Below are 14,656 nucleotides of genomic sequence, written 5' to 3' on the forward strand. Positions count from 1 at the left end.
CCTGGAGCAAATCCTCCCCCATTATATCCCAGAAATTATTATAAAATTCTGCTGGCAGTCCATCGATCCCGGGAACCTTTCCGCTGGAGAGCTGCTTGACAGCGGCGGTCATCTCCTGGTGGGTCAGTGGTGCTGAATCTGCTCCTTCTCACTGAGGCTGGGTAACCCCCTGGAGCAGCCACTCAGTGTCCTCTATGTTGCACAGTTCTTTATTATAAAGTTCCTTGTAAAAACGCACCGCCTCTCTGCTGATTTCCTCCCGGGTGTGCAGTTCTTTCCCACCAGGAGTCCTGATACTGTCCGCTCTCTTCCTTTCCAGGTTGAAGAAGAAACTAGTGGGTGCATCCATGTCTCTCAACTCCATGAATCTGGAAAGCACAATCGCCCCCTTCACTCTTTCCTTCAGCAAGCTCCCCAGCGCGATTTTCTGCTCTTTTAGGTTCTCCAGGGTCTGTTCTTTAAATTCTGAATTTAAACTTTCCTCTAGGAGGAGGATTTTGGACTCCAGTTCTCTCACGGCTGTGTTCAGTGACCTGGTTGCATTTATAGTATATTGTTGACAAAAACATTTAATTTGTATTTTGCCAATGTCCCACCACTGTCTTAAATCTTTATATTGTGCTTTTTCTTTTTTCCAGATTATCCAAAAAAGTTTGAATTGTTGCTTAAATTTTACATCTTGTAATAATTTTACATTGAAATGCCAGTAAGATGCTCTGTGGGGTTCTGATTGAATTATTACTGTAATTAATAGACAGTGGTGGTCAGAGAGACTGCTGGGGATGATTCTTGCTTTGATAAATTTATTTAAATCGTTTTTAGAAGTATAAAACCGGTCTAGTCTTGCTCTATATACACAGTCTGTGTGATACTGAGACCAGGTGTATTGTCTTGAACTGGGGTGTAGGCATCTCCATATGTCAACCAGGTCACTGGACTCTAACAATGCAGCCAGCTCTCTGGAGGACTGAGGGTGTGGTTCATCATTATTTCTATCAATATTAAAATTAACAGTACAATTAAAATCTCCTCCTAGTACCACCACATCATTATTATTAATATTAAAAAGAGCTTGCTTTAATTTCTTAAAAAATAAAATTCGTTCCCCCCCTCTATTGGGGGCATAAATATTAATAAAAACATACACTGTACTGCCCAGCCTAGCTCTTACTTTTAAAATCCTCCCTTTCTCGATTTCATCCATATCTAGTAAAACTGCCCCCAGGCTGGGTTTAAAAAGCACGGCTACTCCTGCACTAGTACTAGTGCCGTGACTCATCACGCACAGCCCCTTCCACTCCGCTCGCCACGCCTCCTCATTCTCCTGATCCGAGTGCGTTTCCTGCAGAAACACCACCCCCGCCTGCTTCTGCTCTAAAAACTCGACTAGCTGCGCCCTCTTAAAAGACTGTCTGCAGCCGTTTAGATTAAAAGAAACAAAAACGCACCTTTCCATCATAGCTAAAAAAAACTAACACACTAAAACAAGTAATAAAATAAGTTTCATAAAACGCAGCCATTTTTAAACAAGAGATTCTGAACCACTGTTAAAATCCTTTTTAATTTTCTGAATCATTTTTTTTTAATCTATAACGTTTTGGCTGATCAAATTCTTCTATTGTGGCTTTCCTTGTTATAACATGAGCGGAGTGGAGAAATAACCTAAGATCAGGGAAAAAACTCTCTATTTCTACTCCCCTTTTCCCTTTTGTTTCTATCATAAAATCATTTACCTGCTCAAGCGTGTATAACTTTTTCTTACTGACGGGTTGGCTATCAGGGATGTCTGAGATAAGCAAAGAGTCAGAGCGCTCCCACTCCATCTCATCCGCGCTGTCCTCTCGCTCGCCCCCGAGAATCCGCTCCTCCGCAGCTCCCTCCGACTCCGCGACACCGGTCTCTGCCACAGCCGTCACTATTTCAGGCAGCTGAGATTCAGCTAGCGGAGAGTCTTGCACCGCGCCCGGCTCACGCTGCGCTTTGTTCTCTTCCTCCACGTTGGGAGGGAGTGACGCCCCGCATGGAGCCCGCAGTCTCCCTGTCTGCACAGGTTCGGAGTTCTGCACTGGCTGCGCTCTGCCATCCGGCAGCTCTGCAGCCTTCTGTTGAAATCGTGTCTTTTTCGCTACTTCCTTGAATGATTCTTCACCATTCTCAGTAGTAGCTGTATTATCCTCCGAACCCGTCAGTGACAGGCTGCGGCTGGGTCTCTTTGTGCGAGGCCGTGGTGTTGGTGGTTCTGCTCCGGTTTCCTTCTGGATTGCCCCCTCCTCGGTCAGCACGGGCTCGCTCTGCGGCTGCGGTGCAGGAGCCGACTCTTCCTCCCGCTCACCCCCAACACCCCCGACTTCCTCCCCGCCAGCATCACCCTGATCCTGCCCTGTCTCCGCTCTAGCCTCCTTTCTCGCAGGCTTTCCTCTGGTGTCCCTGTTCTCCACAGTAAAAACACCTCATCGTCTCCGAACTTACAAAAACTACACAATTCATCCCTTCTACGTTAAAATTCCAGGCAACATTAATGACTTGATTAGGATCATTTAGTAAGACAAACGCCTGCCTTCTAAACGACATGACGTGCCCAACACTGTTATTTTTGCACCCCAGCAGGATTCCCTTAATCGGGGACACCAGTTTACCAAAACGAGCTAAATTCTTTTCTAATTGCTCATTTTTTAAAAACTGAGGCACATTAGAAATAATAACTTTCGTAACCGGGGTTACTAGAGGGGAAACCTTAACAAATTTACCTTTCACTGTAAGTCCCTCCTCTACCAGCTTGTGTACCAGAGACACCTCCACTAAAAATATTACGAGTGCTTTATTCATTCTTGACGCCGACATAATATTGTCAAACCCCACCACCTCTCCTACTGCCGGCAGGCACTCCTCCACCGAAACCCCGGGGTCAGGCAGGCAACGAACCCTGTGTCGGCGGGTGAGAGCCCCCAGCCCTCCTGAATGAGACCCCATAACAGGATCTCCAAACACACACCACCACCACTGGTACACAACTGTCACATCCTCGGTACTGCAGCACCGTAGAAAAATGTCAGGAAAATGTGCTTCCAGTTGGCTTTTAAAACACTCAGTGTGGACGTTAATTGCTGTTGATTGCTACTCGTTTGTAAAGGGAAAAGAAGGACGGCTTTTCTGGTTTTGAAATCAACACACTAATAAATGGATTTATGTAATACCTGCCAATAAATACTCCTCAAAGACATTTAAGAGTCCGAGTAACAAGTACCTGGAGACCACTAGTGCAAATGGGATTTCTTATATATTATCTTTCTGTTTCAAAGACTGAAGGAATAGTGCTGCTTAAGAGGAGCCACACTGGGCCAGAATATCTTTTTACTGCTGCAGTTTTAGACATCATGCAAAATCTGTCTGCTTCACAGTTCTCTGATTTTAATTTACAGGGAAAACTCTTATTTTCCAAACTGATTGGGACCAGGGGATGTTTGGATAATTGAATTGCTTGCATAGTCAGATTACAGCTGTGAAATTGTTTATAAGGCTATCCCAGTCAAGAATCCTCCAAAAAGATCAAATTTAACCTCATTATCTATGAGTATATAACACACAGTACTGCACTGATCTATAAATACCAGAGATTGAGGGCTGAAGACAGACAGGGTAACAAGGTTTGTTTTGGCTACCAAGGGGTTTTACAGTATGCACTTTATAAGTTTATCATAACAAAGCATAGTGAAGCATGTTAACACATACTAGTTGTTAAGCAGTGGAAATGCCCACAGAGGTATCATAAAGTATTACACAAAAAAAAAAAATAACAAGATAAACCTTGTTAAATACATAGTATAACTATGGGAAAAGCATTGGAAATCTGCACAATTGCTGTGGTCATTGTCGTGCACAGTTACAGGGTGCAGGCTGTGGCCATAGAAATAAAGAAACATCTTTGGGTGTGTCTGCATGCCACCATGCACAATACAAGAGTGCAGTAGGTAGCCTCATCAGTCTGATAAATCTGCCTTGGGGTATTAGTTTGGCGTCCGGGCCTTGTGTTTGACATTTCTAATAGAGACCCCCTCATAGTTCCTGTTGGAATGATTAGCTTGTCTCATTCAGTAGTTCACATTTATTTTTTTGGAGCCCATTTCTTCTGTGAACTGCCAGGGAAGGGGTTTGTTTTACATTGCTCCATTGTGTCAGGTACTACATGAAGTAAGAGATGGGTTCAAACATCTTGGTCCCTAGCCTGTTTTTTATTTTATTTTTTTTACCTTATTTTATGTATTTAAGAGTGTATTTCTTTTTTGTTTCACAGACGGCTGTTGAAAACGGAATTGGGATCATTTTTCTCGGAATACCTACAAGTAAGTTTTTAGCAATACAAAAGGTATAAAAGGTGTGTGCATGACATCCACCCAGCCTGTGTCACAATACAGTCTGCACCAAACACAACACTATGGTGATCTAATCTGATTAGCTGAGCTGAGATATTGGTGTGCAAAGAGTGAAGATACTGGTGTGCAGAGTTCATAATTTGAAAGGGTCAGGTATGATTTCAGTTTTCATTTTTAATTTATTTATATACAGTAGCGCCTTTCATACCACAGTATCTCAAAGCGCTTTACATGTTGGTTAAAACAGAACGGAATCTGCAATATCAAGACTTAGTAAAAAGTGTAAAGTAATAATAATAATAATAATAATAATAATAATAATAATAATAATAATAATAAATCAATAAATAATAACTAACAAAATCTAAATAAAACTATTGAAGAAAACAGGAAATGAATAAGAATGATAAAAATAAGCTAATAAAATTGTTCAAAAGTAAACTATAAAAGTAAGTCTTTAATCTTGACATCAGTTTCATTTGCTGTGGATATCTTTAGCTTGAATATCCCCCGCTCCTGTTGCATTTGGTCGGCAGCTAGTCAGAAAACAAAAACTAAATTACAATGCACAGGTTTCATGATGTTTCATAAAGAACCTGCATTGACTCAAAAATACATACGTTAAAAGTGGCTGATTTGTTGCAGTATTTTGGAACCCCTGAAAAATATACTCTTTTTCGTTCGTTCTCTCGTTTTTATTTTTCGAAAAGCAATCTAAAATCACATTTCCGTTCACTCGATGCCACATTATCCCCTACCAGGACTGTGATGTAGTGGAGGTACCGTAGATCACCTTGAGTCACGATTTTATTAAATAAATTTTTTTTGACATTGTAAAACAGGGTGTGAACTCTATGGAGTTCAAGAAGTTGCCCAGCCAAAACCGTTAAAAAAAAACAAAAAAAACATTGTGCATTATTAAACAGAGACATAGGTAGGAAACTTAACATGGTGCAAGTGTGCACACAGTGACTGAAGGGGATATCCGTACTGCATGTCACACTAGAGTTTTACATTTATCCAATTTTGAGGAAACTTATTTATAGCATCCTTTAATTTAATTGAGAGTGTGGGCATAAGCATGTCACATTAACAGTACATTGCTATTTATATCTAAAGGACATTGTGGGGAATTCACTGACACTGGAGACAGAAAGTTAAAGTTCTTAACACAACTTGCCCGATTTATTCTGTACTACAAAGTGGCACGGTGGTACTGCTTCTACCACGATGGTAAAAGCCAGTCACTTGGTCACCTTTGACCAAAAAACTATAATCCAAAACAGAAGGTATACAGAAAAAAGTGAAAACAAAACACTTCAAACAAAATAAAGGTGCTGCACTCTGCAGCATTACCCCAACTGTCGCTATCCACACGGCCCGGGTCTCAGTCCTACTCTCCCTTGTTTCCTCAACCTGATCTGTAACACTATTCAGGGTTCTGCCCAAGTTTCTCCCTGTTACTAAAACAAATTCCTTTTTGTTCTTTTATTTATTTTGTCCTGTTCTCGTTCCTTTCCGGCGGGGCTTGGACCTACAGCAGCGCTTCTGCTGGCTCGTTTCTCGTCTTAGAGGGGCAGGCTGAGGGGACTTATAGGCCCAGCAATCCCCCCAAGACCCACTTCTCAGCCACTCAAAGAGAGGGAAAGCCCACACACCCTCTTCCCCACCTCTCCGTGTCACTGCCATGACTGACAGGTGGATCCTACGGGGCTGCTGCCCTTCCTGCAGCACCATGCATACGTCAGACAGTCAGCCCAGATCTCCCCGGTTACAGACTTTTTTTACCACAAGTTATTGTGAGAATCAGAATTAGCATTCATGGAGAAACCAATAACGTCCAGTCTTGTCCTTTCATTTGTATTTCACTCTTTGACAGGATAGCGACAACTCTAACCGTGTATTAACAGAGCTATCTGGTGATGCACCCTGTGGATGGGCAGAAGCTCTGCTGCTGTAAATAGCGTGTGGGTGGGAATGTACGGTTGGCAGGGATGGGGTTAAATCTGTTTTTGCCAGCACTCATGGGTGTGGCCATTCCCCAGTTAGGTAATTGATGCTAATTGGGGAGTGGCCACATGTATAAAAGCAAGGAGAAGTCCTTTGTTTGGGAGAGATAGTTAAGAGAAGAGCTGGGAGTAGGATGCTGGATTCTTGGATGGCACACCATTATAGCACTGCTTGTGTGAGCTGTTTGTTTGTTTAAACATTTATTTTGGTTTACTCCCTGTTTATTTGTCATTGTCATTTGTTTAATTAACCGTGCCAAACCACGCAGCCTTTTCTGACTCAGAGTCTCAGTCTTGACGCTATCTTGTTTCACATTGTATGTTACTTTCAGCTTGAAAAGAAAGAATCCAGCTTCATTGAATTCACCTTCGCTTAGAAGTCAAAGCATTGTGATTTGGGCCAATTGTATTAAAGGGATACAAAAAAAGTTTAATACTAAATTAAAATGTGTTTATTGATGTATTTAACTAATTATTTATTTAACCAGGAGATTTATCCATTGAGACTGAGGCCTCATTTACAAGGGGGTCCTGGAAAACAATAAAAAAAGTCAGTGTACAAGCAACACAATAAAAACATCCGTGCTTCAAACTTAATTGGCAGCATACAGAGATGGTGTATTAATGATTATCTGATCTCACACACAAGGTCTGTTTTTTGGTATCTTTTTTAATTGTTCCAAGCTTTGCACCCGATGCTGCAGCTAGGGATCTCGTAACTATTTGTTCCATTGCTAGAGTGGATCAACTGAAGAATGTCTCTTGCAAAGGGGATGGGGGAAAGTTCAAGTTAAGTTGAATTGTTAAAAAAATAAAACAAAGAAGCCCTTGAGAGCTGGCTTCTCTGTGCTCCACTATTCAGGTTCACTCCGGAATAGACCAGGCAGTCTTTTGGTAGGTGCTTCCAGCACAACAAACTGATGATTCACAAGGATCTAAAAAGAGATGGTTTAAAAGGGTTATCATATTCCTGAATTGTTCCAAGGACCCTTTGTGACGTGACTTTATCAAAACTGTCCTTGTCGTCTTGAGATAACAGCATACACATGGAAGTGTATGGCCCAAAATTCCACTTGTCAACTAGTGCATTATACTTTTACTAGCAAATATAAAAGATGACAAGTAGGATCAGTTAAATTGGTGTTCTAAGTAATTCCTTGCTATATTTATATCATTAACATATTGTCTTCCTCTCTGTGAGTTAAGAATGTATTGCTTTATACTGTGTAAGAATGTGATTTTAACTAGAGTAAAAGTTGTTTTATCTTTGCAGAACCAGTTACTTACAAAAGGAATGGTCATATTAAGGGATAAAATCCGATTCTATGAAGGTAGGTGGAAGGAAGCATGACTTACATCCTTTTAAACCCCTTTGGGATAAGAGAACTGAGACGTGCCATCCATTTACAATGATTGTACACTTTTGAAGACCATTTCAGAATGCACAATATTTTAAAGTATTACTCAATGCTCTGTGTGTTTTTTGTAATTGTCAGACAATCCCTTAAGCTGGGTCCACACCTGAACGATCAGCTGCGTAACTTAGTTGCATGCAACTAAGTTACACTTATGTGGCTTAAAGTAGAGCCAGACTACTTTGCAAGCAAGCTCCTGAGCGACTTCTGTAGACATAGACGATTAGGTGGCAATTCACGAACTCTGATTGGTTCTTGTAATGCTGACTACATGGCTTGCATATCCTGTCATAAAAAGTGCTGATTTAAAAAAAAAAATTAAAAAAAAGCTTTTACGTGGCTTTGTTTTTTCGCTCAGGTGTGGACCTGGCTTTACTGCTTCAAGCTGGGTTAAGATTGTGACATACTTCAATTACTCGCGTTTCTTTTAAAGTTTCAAGGTTTATTTCTTATGTAAATAGCCAAAGCTTGTATTTTAATTGCTGCATAATTATTTAACACATATTAAAATGCTGCAATTACATTTGGAGTCATTGCTAATGTGTGTAAAAGCTTGAAACAGATGTTACAGTTAAATACATAGTATGAGCACACAATTTATTGATAGATTTTGCACTGAACTATATTATTTTTGGAATCTGTTTCTACTTTCAGATTTTATGCAGTGCTCAGACACAGCCCTATGTAAGGGTAATGGATTCATACTGTATGTAGAAGGTTCAGGAGATTCCAGCTGTTCCCTTCAGATTTAAAGAAGTATTACTGTATGATAGCAAAGGAATATACCCTTATAGGTTTACCACAATACAGTTGCACATCTTGCAGTTTTCCCATGCTTATACTATGTTTTTTTTTTAAATGCTTTACCATACCCCCCCCCCAGCTTTACAATGCTTTATCTTGCTTCCACTATGATTTATAGTAATTTACCATGCTTTTACTGTACATTATGGGTTAATAGACTTACTTTTTTAAAAACATTTCTTCAGCCCTTTCAAATGAAAGTCCTTCTCGGCAGTGGCTCATTACTGCAGTAATTTCCTTGTTCAGTGGATAACGTCATGTTTGTGTTCATCAGGGGCAAAGCTTACACGTTTACTTTCCAGTGGATTATCCTTTTGAGAGAGAGGAAGGAAGCACTAAAAATAACCTTAGGGTAGTAAGCCAGGCCCAAAATACTTGCTAAATCCCTTTTTATATGTGAACCGTTGCATTAGAATTATCAGCAAAACGAAACAGAATCCTAATGCTTAGTTTCTCGACATGTCACCTGTTCAATCATGTAACGGACAAAATCCTTCTTCCAGTATAATCACAATTTTCTCAGAAAGCAAACACGATACCCAATAAGGCTGCCAAGACAGAAAGAAACACCTCACATATTTAGTTAAGGGGATTATGAGTAAGCTTAAATGTACAAGTGCTTTCATCAAATATTTTAACTGAATATCAGACAGATTATAAACACTAATCAGTGTATTCTAACACAACAAGAAGCAAACAAAAAAATGTGTAGATCAAGCCTTCAAATACAACTGAAAACATGCGTGTGCGTCTTGTTATAGATAGGAATAAAATACACAGTATGCATTGAGAACACATTACTAACAAACAAGAAGCAAAACAATGAAGACTCTTCACAGAGGCCTTCAAATACAACATGCATATGCTAGTTATATATATATATATATATATACACAGTATATACTAGCACATGCATGTTGTATCTATCTATATAGATAGATAGATATAGGATACTGAATGATGGTTCCTGGTATACAGTTTTTATTCATACCAGTAAATTACAATCGCCAGTAGGGGTGGATGGTTTATGTAAGGACATGCATCTAAGGTTGTTCGGTTAAGTCAAACGTAAGCAGATTGGTAAATGGCATTTCTTGACGAAACCAAATCAAAGTATCAATAGAAGTTGGAAATGACAGGTAAAGCTGTGTAAAACAGATATCATTGGCAGTATTGTTTTAACTACCAAAGCACAGCTCCATCCTGAATTTCACTGGATTGGAATGTAAACAAAGACACATTTGAAAACAGTCCCGGTAAACATGTTATTCAATCAACTCGTGTTATTCCACTCATGTTATCCCTTTTAACAAAAGTGTATCCCATGTTAGATATATACACTTGTGCTGTGCGTGTGTGTGAATGTGTGTATGTATACATATATATGTATATGTGTATGTATGTATGTATATATGTATGTATGTATATATATATATATATATATATATATATATATATATATATATATATATATATATATATATATATATATATATATATATATATATATATATATATATATATATATATATATATATATATATATATATATATATATTATATATATATATATATATATATATATATATACACACACTTGAGTGTACAAAACATTAGGAGTACCTTCCTAATATTGAGTTGCACCCCTTTTTGCCCTCAGAACAGCCTCAGTTCACCTCTGCAAGGTGTCAAACGTTCCACAGGGATGCTGGCCCATGTTGACTCCAATGCTTCCCACAGTTGTGTCAAGTTGGCTGGTAGTGGATCTCTACTCCGAATAGCTCGTTCTTTCTCATCCCACCGATGCTCAATTGGATTGAGATCTGGTGACTGAGCAGGCCACTGCAGTAAGCTGAGTTCACTGTCATGTTCGTGGAACCATTCCTGGACAATCCTAGCCTTGTGGCATGGGGCATTGTCCTGCTGAAAAAATCCATTAGCAGATGGATACAATGCTGCCATGAAGGGATGCACCTGATTGGCAATGATGTTCAGATATCCTGTGGCATTCAAACGTTGCTCCACTTTTATCAAGGGGCCCAATGTGTGCCATGAAAACACACCCCACACCAGCCTGAATTTGTTGACACGCGGCATGATGGATCCATGTACTCCATACATGCATGTGGTTTTCTCCATACCCTAGTCCTCCCATCAGTGTGAAACAGCAGGAACTGGGATTCATCAGATCAGGCAGTGTGTTTCCAATCCTGCAGTGTCCAGTGTTTTCATTCCTTAGCCCAGAGAAGAAGTGGAACTCTGTTAGGTCGTTGGCTGCCATACCCCATTCGTGTCAAGGTACGACAAGTTGTGCATTCTTTTATGGGTCTTCCAGCCCCAGTGTTGTACTGGACTGTCAGTTGACTAACTGTAGCCAATCTTTTGCTCTGCACAATTCGTGTCAGCCTCCGTTGGCCTCCTTCATCAATGAGCCATTTTCGACCACTGGCCTGCCATTGGCTAGATGTCCTTTGGGTGGTGTACCATCCTCGATACACACGGGAAACTGCTGAGCGTGAAAAATCCAGCAGCGTTACAGTTCTTGACACACTCAAAGCGGCATTCCTGGCACCTACTACCATACCCTGTTCAAAGGCACTTAAATCTTTTGTCTTGCCCATTTACCCTCTGAATGGCACACATACACAATCCATGTCTCAACTGTGTCAAGGCTTAAAAATCCTTCTTTAACCTGTCTCCCCTTCATCTACACTGATTGAAGTGGATTTAACAGGTTACATCAATAAGGGATCATAGCTTTCACCTGGATTCACCTCATCAGTCTATTTCATGGAAAGAGCAGGTGTTCCTAATGTTCTGTACACTCAGTATTTTATAATATATATATACACACACACACACACACAGTGCCTTGAAAAAGAATTCAGACCCCTGACCAATTCTCTCATATTACTGAATTACAAATGGTACATTGAAATTTCATTCTGTTCGATATTTTATTTTTAAACACTTAAACTCAAAATCAATTATTGTAAGGTGACATTGGTTTTATGTTGGGAAATATTTTAAAGAAAAATAAAAAAAATGAAATATCTTGCTTGCATAAGTATTCAACCTCCACACATTAATATTTGGTAGCGCCACCTTTCGCTGCAATAACAGCTTTAAGTCTTTCGGGGTAAGTATGTACCAGCTTTGCACACGGTGTCAGAGTGATTTTGGCCCATTCTTCTTGGCAGATTTGCTCCAGGTTGTTCAGTTTGGCTGGACGATGCTTGTGGACCGCAATTTTCAAATAGTGCCACAGATTCTCAATGGGATTGAGATCAGGACTTTGACTGGGCCACTGTAGGACATTCACCTTTTTGTTCTGAGCCACTCCTTTTGCTCCATCCATTCTTCCTTCAATTGTAACAAGATGCCCAGTCCCTGCTGATGAGAAGCATCCCCACAGCATGATGCTGCCACCCCCATACTTTACTTTTCACTGTAGGGATGGTGTGTCTTGAGGCATGGGCAGTGTTAGGTTTTCAGATGGTACTTTTTGAGTAACTGCTTCTTTCTTGACACCCTCCCATACAGGCCAGTGTTATGCAAAGCTCTTGATATGGTTGACTGGTGCACCATTACTCCACTCCCAGCCACTGAACTGTAGCTCCTTCAAAGTGATTGTTGGCCTGTTTGTGGCTTCTTTCACAAGTCTCCTTCTTGTTTGAGCGCTGAGTTTTGAGGGACGGCCTTTTCTTGGCAGTGCCTGGGTGGTGTGATGCAGCTTCCACTTCCTGATTATTGATCCAACTGTGTTCACTGGGATATCCAAACACTTGGATATTATTTTGTACCCTTTCAATAATCTATGCATTTGTATTACTTTCTCTAACTTCTGTAGAATGCTCTTTGGTCTTCATTTTCCTTCAGATTCACAGCCTTACCAATGATCCTTCAACAGTGGGGATTTTATTCAGAAAATGTGACAGCAACTTTAATGGTTCACAGGTGGAGGCCAATGGTAAGGTAATTGTGTCCTCGTTAGGGCAATTTCTTTCATCGGTGCAAACTGGGAGCTTCCACAGCACAGAGGTTGAATACGTATGCAAGCAAGATATTTCAGTTTTTTTATTTTTCTTAAAAATATTTCCCAACATAAAACCAGTGTCACCTTACAATAATTGATTCTGAGTTTCAGTGTTTAAAAATAAAATATCAAACGGAACGAAATTTCAATGTACCATTTGTAATTCGGTAATATGAGAGAATTGGTCAGGGGTCTGAATACTTTTGCAAGGCACTGTGTGTATGTGTGTGTGTGTGTGTATATATATATATATATATATATATATATATATATATATATATATATATATATATATATATATATATATGAGAATTGGTTGCATCTCTTTGCACGGTTCTGTGCACATGCAGATCACAAGTTCTGGGCTGGGGTTTGCTGCGTATTTCAATTCAGTTTCTGCAGCCGCTGTTGTACAATATGAATGAATGACTGTGAATAGTAACCCTGCTTGCAGTGCACAGGGACCCTCACAAGAAGAAAGTCACCGATTTGCACACTGCTTTGTGGTGTCGGTGACTCAGCTGTGTAGTTCTCTTTACATCAGATACATCATTTTTTCTGCTAACCAACTAATATGTCACTTCCACGGAGGAGGTGGGAGCCTTTTATGAGTAAGCCCGACTAATGTAGAACAATATTATTTTTGCACAGCAGAATGACGTACGGTGTTCTACAGTTGAGCTTATCTGAATTGTACAAGACAGCTTTCCTTCAGCAATAAAGTTGGTTTGCACACTGAAAAAAAATTGATAATAAACCACTTGTTTTTAGATATGCTATCCTTGCTTAAAAAACAAATACTTTCTTCGAACTGAAATATTTGTAGGTCACGTCCATCACTTTCCAGAAAATAGTTTTTGATAATAAGCGACATGAGGTGTATCTCATTGTCAGTTGCCAAGTTTTTTTTGTTTTTTTTTTCGGGGGCACCTGTCATTTTTTGCAAATATTTTTCCAGGATCAGAGTTTTTTGTTGCTAGGTAACCCATAGCTTGTACTTTTATCACAGCCTGTAGAGTGAAAATGTGTTGGTAATGTTAAATCAGTTTGCTGGAGGTGACTTTGGCATAAGTACAGTACAGTACAGAACTTTCAAGATGGTGGAAAACGCAGCACTAGTGTTTTTAGATGAATTTATAGAAGGCTATGTAGAAAATCTGCTGTTTAATGCCTCTGTTGCACTTGCATTGAGAGCCAACACCCTGGCTTTAGGCGCAGTGAATTCAAACACATGCAAGAGTCCTGCATTGCATGTTTTATTTACTTGTGGCTACAGTGCAGTTTATGCTTGCAATTAAAATGTTTCTGTTATATGTAAATGTTGTTCTACAGCAAAATAATATTAAACTATCCAAAAATAGAACAATTTATTTTTCAACAATTATTTAAATACATCTGTGAATGACTTTAGCAGTTAATTTCTTTGTTTTGCAACCTTCTGCATTTCCACAAGCTCCTGCATCTGCCTTTTCGGTTCCTCTGCAAAATCTTACAATTGAAGTACTACTGATTGTTTGTTTGTTTGTTTTTCTCTCCAATGTAGTTGTCTTGTAGTACATATATCATTGTGTTTATAATGTGCACTTATATATAAATGTAACACTGGAAAAGAATCTCATTTTAGTAAAGTTATCTTATTCTAATGTCTCCTTTCTGACACTGGGAGGGGAAAAGAAAAGGGTTTCAAGTTTTTGGTGTAGCTTATACTGCTGTGATTTTTCAGCCGAGATGCACAGTGAAGCCTGATCTCTCAGAAAGAGCGAAACTATAAAACAAACAGCGTTACATGCAGTTCACCTTTAACACAGCGCAACTCGTCCGCTATTTCTCTTTTTAATGCAGTTAAGAAACTATACCTTAATGTAAGGCCGACCAAACAAACAATAACAAGCTGAGTGTTTCGAATGTTGCATGGGACGCTGTAGATTCACTTTGTTTAAAAGGAAAAATAATCAGATACTTTGTGCTGTTAATTTAAATAAACTATAATATGTTTTTTTACCAAAAGAATGCACACAGATA

At 39.5% G+C, this 14,656-nt stretch overlaps 1 protein-coding gene across 3 annotated transcripts in view; it reads left to right on the forward strand.

Annotated features, from left to right (window-relative positions):
• The window catches only part of LOC121318568 (proline-rich protein 5-like), a 65,144-nt gene that overhangs the window by 36,726 nt on the left and 13,762 nt on the right, over positions 1 to 14,656 (forward strand). For all 3 annotated transcript variants that reach the window (XM_041255381.1, XM_041255380.1, XM_041255379.1), the window contains 2 exons: positions 4,292 to 4,340; positions 7,653 to 7,710. In XM_041255381.1, coding sequence (XP_041111315.1) covers positions 4,292 to 4,340; positions 7,653 to 7,710 — 107 coding nt within the window. The remainder of the gene's footprint in view (positions 1 to 4,291; positions 4,341 to 7,652; positions 7,711 to 14,656) is intronic.

Source organism: Polyodon spathula, chromosome 7 (assembly GCF_017654505.1).
Source record: "Polyodon spathula isolate WHYD16114869_AA chromosome 7, ASM1765450v1, whole genome shotgun sequence".
NCBI lineage: Eukaryota > Metazoa > Chordata > Actinopteri > Acipenseriformes > Polyodontidae > Polyodon > Polyodon spathula.